The following is a 5888-nucleotide window of genomic DNA, read 5'->3' on the forward strand; positions in this document are numbered from 1 at the left end:
GACCAATGAGAAACCTCTTGCCACGCCCCTACCTCTTGCCACGCCCCTACCTCTCGCCACGCCCATTACTCCAAGCTGCAGCTACCCCTGTCTCGATCGGCGACAGAGCAAATTTGCAAAATATAGACATAAACATACCCAGTAAAAAATAAAAAAATATATTAAAAAAAGTCTTCCCCTGACTTTATATCACTTTTTCCTTTCACTGTTATATTGTAAATGGCTCATTGTCTATTTTTGCTACTTTTCAAATAATAATTTTTACATAAACAAATTGAAGAGACCCACTATAACTCTAAACTTAATTGTGTATTCCTTCCCAGGCTGTCACATCTCACAACCTCATCATCTGCAGAGAGAAACTGCCACTCAATTACACCAAAATGATGGCCTAAGACACCCATATAGGTGAAGCTATTTCACTGGTCAGCTTGGTCTTCATTGGCCTACTTGGTCATACTTTATATTAGGAGTCTGTACTTTTTAATGAATATATAATAAAATTAACTTTTTTACAACAAAAATTAACCATCACTAAACTTACTTAAGCTTGACTATGACACTATTTTCTTCTAGATCTGCTGTACACCAGAAACAAACTTTGTTGCATTAGTTTCCTGTTTTCTCTGTAAAGCTGCTTTGAAACAATCTGTATTTAAAAAAGCGCTATATAAATAAAGGTGACTTAACTTGATTTGACTTATCTTAGGCTACGTCAGAAAATAAGTACAATGTACTTTGTGTTCATGCTGTATTATAGCAAAACTTTATTTTAAGGTGCCTGTGTTGCAGTGTAATTATACATTATACAATATACAATTATACAATTATAAAATGTAATTAACAATAATTAACAACATGTACTTATAGGGTTTGGAATTGGGGTTGGTTTAGGGTTAGTTGCATGTAATTCTGCATTACTACAGTAACTACATGTAACATGTTACAAGGACCCTGTAAAATAAAGTTTTACCCAAAACACTTACGAGGTGGGATACAGGTAAGGTTAGGCTATTGTTACAAGCTGAAGCCATTTGGTAGTGTTTAGAACCACACTGTACCAATGCACTGTTACATATCAGTAAGGAGGTTACGTCTTTTGTATTGCTATCCACATCCAGTGTCACATCCACATTCTCAATGACAAAAACTTTTTCAAGTGCATGTAGTAGTAGCAATAAGATCTAATGTTTTGATCATAGCTTGGAATAGAATAGAAATGGGAAATTGGGAATGACTGTAAATTGACTTTAAGAGATACATTCTGGTGGATATCCAAAGCAACTTAATACAAAAGTGGAAAAGTGGAATTCATTTATCCACAGAACACAGTAACACAGGCACTGCTAAGCTAAGACATAAAACATGGGCTATGTGCAAAGTCCCCCTGCAGTCAATTTTATCAATTAAATCTCATCATTTTTTCAGGTTCTTCATGCCTTAAACCAGCTTGAATGTAACTCCACAGCCTTGCCACATTTAGTATATGCGATTCTATGAATATGCAAATTATCCCCGCCATACGCCTCCACTCACTCACTCAGCTCAGAGATCCACTGGTTGACGATCACACGTTGACGTGATTGGTTACAAGGTAGTTTGTGACGTCAGAAACACCAGTGATTTCAAACCGCTTTTTTGAGACTGTCTTTGGTTCACCACACAGCAATGGTGTTGACTTATAAATTTGCGCATGGTTTGTCTGAGGAATATTAAAAACACCACATAGGCTACTGTAGGAATACAAACAACATTAAAAACTTGATTTTCACCACAGAGGGACTTTAAAGAACAAAACAGTAAAGAGATGTTTTTATTAACATTTTGTGGTGGAGTGGAAATTATGCAGATCGTACTAAAACTAAAGCTCTTTGCCAGTTAAATGAAGTGGCTAGCAAGTCTCCTTTTATATGACAGAGTATAGGGACGGGGTACAGGGGGGCCAGAGCAGCAGAGCTTTCATGTGTTTATCAATTTCTTTCTCTCTTTTTTTTATTTATTTATTTTACATTTTTTTGCAAATGCTTGATGATGTATTTCTTGTCTATATTATAAAGTAGCCTAATTTGAACTCTGTAACCTTTTTGTACAAATCATTCAACTTTTGTTCGAGCAAGTTTTGCAGTAGGCCTATACAGTCTTCACCACTTGCAAAAACGATATGTAAATGATGCATAAAACTACACTAGTTATACAGGTTTGGTTATCTAGTTACTACCATAGACTGTTAAAAAAGGTTACTACGCAATGAGTGAACTGCAGTCTGTTCCGAGAAAGCATGTGATATGGTTAAAAAAAAAACTTTTGGGCGATTTTGGAAGACTATTGTTGGCTTGGACCGCCACCTAGTGGACACACTAATCATATCGTAGAAAGGCTAAAATGAACGTTGTCGAGAAATATTTTTAGTGGTTTTAGTGTATATTCTAAGTGGTCAAAAATATATTCACATCAAAAGCGACCACGGACTACTATATTTTCGATTGGAACAAATATCCTGTAATATGCAGTGGCGCAAAACAACATAGACATGAATGCGTATGCGCATTGAAAGTGAAACCTCAAGTGCACGGATGTTGTGAGGGGAAAACCGACAGATCTTAAACACGCCTAGACGCAGTTGTAAGCACAGAGTTATCATTTTAACATAAAGAGCAACGATGTCTTATATTTCGAGCATATATAAGATATCTATTATCGCATTTGCATCGTTTTTTGGTGGTAAGTTTTGCTGCATTTTGGTACTCAAAACTACATTTAATAATGTGGGATCATTAAACATAATTAAGAATAATTTATCATATCTTGCAGTGTCCAGTTCTGGATGTCCGGTTCTGGAGTGCTGGTTTGTCCAGGAGAAACCCGGTCATGGAGGAGGTTTCTCAGTGCCAATGAGTCAAGAGAAATCTCTAATGTTCATCAGAACTGAAGATTACAGTGAAGAGATCATGTCTGATCTTCATCCTCCTGCAGACATCAGCCCGTCCAGAGTTTACTATGTGACTGGTCAGTGTCAATGCAGCATGTTCTTTTAAAGACCTTAGTGTTGATTTCTGGACTATATAATCTGTAATTTGCCTATCTATAAGATGTCAAAAAGTCCATTCTCAAGTCAAAGAAGATTTACGTAATGTTGTGATCACTTGATACTAATTTAAATAAATACTGTAATGTTTTTGATACAGTAGTAGCCTATAATATAGTCTATGTTGTTCAACAATATATAGTCCTATGTAGGCTACTGTATTTAAATTATTTAAATCACTTTTCTACACCGACCAGATCCAACAGCCACAGATGTCATATATATAGTGTAATGTCACGTGTTATAGAGTGCAAAATAACAATTAGATGATAACTAAACTTCAATGCACTGTTCTCCTTCAGATCCAGCTGGCACGTTCTGTAGTGCCGCCCTGAACCCACCCAAAGGCTCTGTGAACAAACCAAAGTGTGAGATTAACCCTTTCATGCCTCACGCCTCCATGGTCAGATGGGCATCAGCTCTTACTGACTCCGCCCAAAGTCCAGTCTACCTGCAAGCTGATTGGTTCTCAGTGGCGGCACAAGGGCTTGATGATCAGCTGACGTTGTCCAATATCATGCGAGCGCCTTCAGCTTCTAAAGAGCCAAACGGTAAAGAACCCAAATTTCTCATATATTGGCAGAAGAAAATAATATTACATACATTACAAACAGTAACATAGTAATATATACATAATTACATATATTTGCATAATACATAATAATGATGCATATTATATTATTATATATTAAGAATTTTTAGCATAGTTCTACATAGTATGATATTTTAATTTTTATTTGCATTTTCATTTTTTAAATTATTTGTGTTCCAATTTGATTTTTGCAGTTCATGTATCTTATATTTTAATTAATTAAATAAGACCTAAATTCTTTTTAACCTTTCTGTTCTAATGATGGTTAAACACTTTCTTTGCTCACTATGCATCCTATTTTCCTCTCTTTCCTAAAGTCATTCTCAGCGTCTCCAGTAAAACTGCTCTGGTCCGCTCTAGACTGGGAGAACCGGTTCTGTTGGACTGTGGGTTCTGGGTCGACCCGTCTTCTCCAGTTCACGGCTCTGGATTCTCTGTCGAGTGGCGTTATCAGTTTCGGGGTGAAGGACGGCTGGTTCTCGCTTACGATGGCAAGAACGATCGGTTTGCAGAGACATCAGAGACCGGAGCCGAGATTGACATCACAGGCCTCTATGAAACAGGAAATGCATCTCTGATTCTGGAAGAATCTCAAGTGAGACACTCAGGAACTTACATCTGCACAGTGTATCTTCCACATCTGCTGGCTCAGGTAGCCGTGGACCTAGAGATAGTTGGTGAGAGTCAGATTTGCATAGATTATTATGAATATTATGTTATACATATGTAATAGTAACCATCACTTCCTTGTTTCTTTCCAGAGCCTCCATCTTTGTCCATCTACCCTTCTCCTCTTCCTCTGCTGGTTCCTGGGCAGCTGCTGCTGATCCAGTGTGAAGCGTCTGGTTTTGCTCCTCACACTCTGGATCTGGGCTGGGAGTTCACCGGGGCTGATGGGAAGTCCCGCTCTCTGGGTCAGGGTGGTGTAACGGGTCACAGACAGGCGTCTGACGGCACCTTCAGTCAGAGCAGTCGTCTGGAGCTGGACTCGGGTAAGATGAGGCTGGGTCGTGGTGGCGACATCACCTGTGTAGCCAAACACGCTGGAGGAACACGGCGAGCTACTGCTACACTCAGTGTGATTGGTGAGTGATACTGTCCTAGACTGACATCATTTTCAGACAGTGTTTATGATCAATCATTAAACCTGAATCATTTCACGTCCACTTCAATTGTCTATATTCCAATGGTGGGGATTTCCAGTGATTATTTCTGCAGGATACTCTAGTAGGCGGCGACAAGTGACAGTCTTTATGACAGTCTGATTCATCATATTTTAATTTCCAAAAGAATATTTATGTCAGTCAGAATGTTCTGCAACTCTTGATTTGATATTGTGTTGATATCAGGTGTCAGCGCTCCTTCTATTGAAGACTCTATGGCGATGGTCGCTGTTGCTCTGCTGCTTTACGGCATGATCAAGTTTCTCTACTGGACGTTCAGCTCTTCTGGTGAGTCGGTTTTCTAACATCACTGCAACACAGAAGAGATATTTACAAGTGAACTGACGATAAAATGACCTGATCCATTGAAAAAAATAATGATCGTATTGCAGTATATAGACTAGAATTGTGTTTGTAATATGAAATGACCTGGAATATATTAAATATCCAAGCATGTATATTTTTGTTTTCATTTAGACTCCAGTGACACTGAATTAGAGAATAAGGTAAATAACATATTTTTTGCTAAATCACACTCTCAAATTTCATTTTTAAAATGCATCGATGCTGTCTTTAGTTCTCCTGTATAACTGTCTGTCTGCTTATTTCTGTCTGTTGTGTAGAAGGAGAAGTAAAGCTGGACCTGAAGGGGATTTTGAAGCTGAATAGTGTGCAGAGAAACTGCTCTTGTAAATAATCCTTTCAGAATAGTTTTATATTGTGTTTCAGTCTTTGCTTAAGAATTTCAGATTGCTGTATTTGTGTTTGGGTTGGTTACTCTCTGCAAGTATTTTTATATTAAAAAGTTTGAATGATGGTTGTACAGATTCTGGAAATAATAATAAATAAATAAAAAATGTAAATTGATTGTATTTTAAATACTGCAGGACTGTTGCCATTTTTTAGTTTTGTGAGTCTGAGCTTTGAGCTTTTTTCATGAACAGAGATTTATGAATCACATAAACTCAATTGTCTAGAGATGTACTAGTAGTGCTTTAAATTCCCTGATAAGTGTGAAGGGACTGTTCTGATCCTCACATCTGATCTC

The 5888-nt window shown here is 37.6% G+C and overlaps 1 protein-coding gene across 1 annotated transcript; it reads left to right on the forward strand.

Moving 5' to 3' along the window:
- The first annotated feature begins 2550 nt into the window (after positions 1-2550).
- On the forward strand, positions 2551-5719 carry LOC311299699 (tapasin-like). Its single transcript, XM_084423483.1, has 8 exons — positions 2551-2721; positions 2812-3006; positions 3388-3636; positions 3995-4354; positions 4439-4762; positions 5027-5128; positions 5318-5346; positions 5464-5719. The coding sequence occupies exons 1-8, from the start codon at positions 2661-2663 to the stop codon at positions 5473-5475; spliced, it is 1332 nt and encodes a 443-aa protein (XP_084279609.1). The 5' UTR covers positions 2551-2660; the 3' UTR covers positions 5476-5719.
- The last annotated feature ends 169 nt before the right edge of the window (positions 5720-5888 follow it).

The sequence above is a fragment of the Rutilus rutilus genome (assembly GCF_951802725.1).
Source record: "Rutilus rutilus genome assembly, chromosome: 11".
NCBI classification, from domain to species: domain Eukaryota; kingdom Metazoa; phylum Chordata; class Actinopteri; order Cypriniformes; family Leuciscidae; genus Rutilus; species Rutilus rutilus.

Excerpts from the sequence above, each read along its gene's own strand:
- LOC311299699 (XM_084423483.1), top strand. The coding sequence starts at position 2,661 with ATGTCTTATATTTCGAGCATATATAAGATATCTATTATCGCATTTGCA. Across the intron at positions 2,722-2,811 it reads ATTTGCATCGTTTTTTGGTG|TGTCCAGTTCTGGATGTCCG; the intron begins GTAAGTTTTGCT and ends CATATCTTGCAG. Across the intron at positions 3,637-3,994 it reads AGCTTCTAAAGAGCCAAACG|TCATTCTCAGCGTCTCCAGT; the intron begins GTAAAGAACCCA and ends TCTTTCCTAAAG.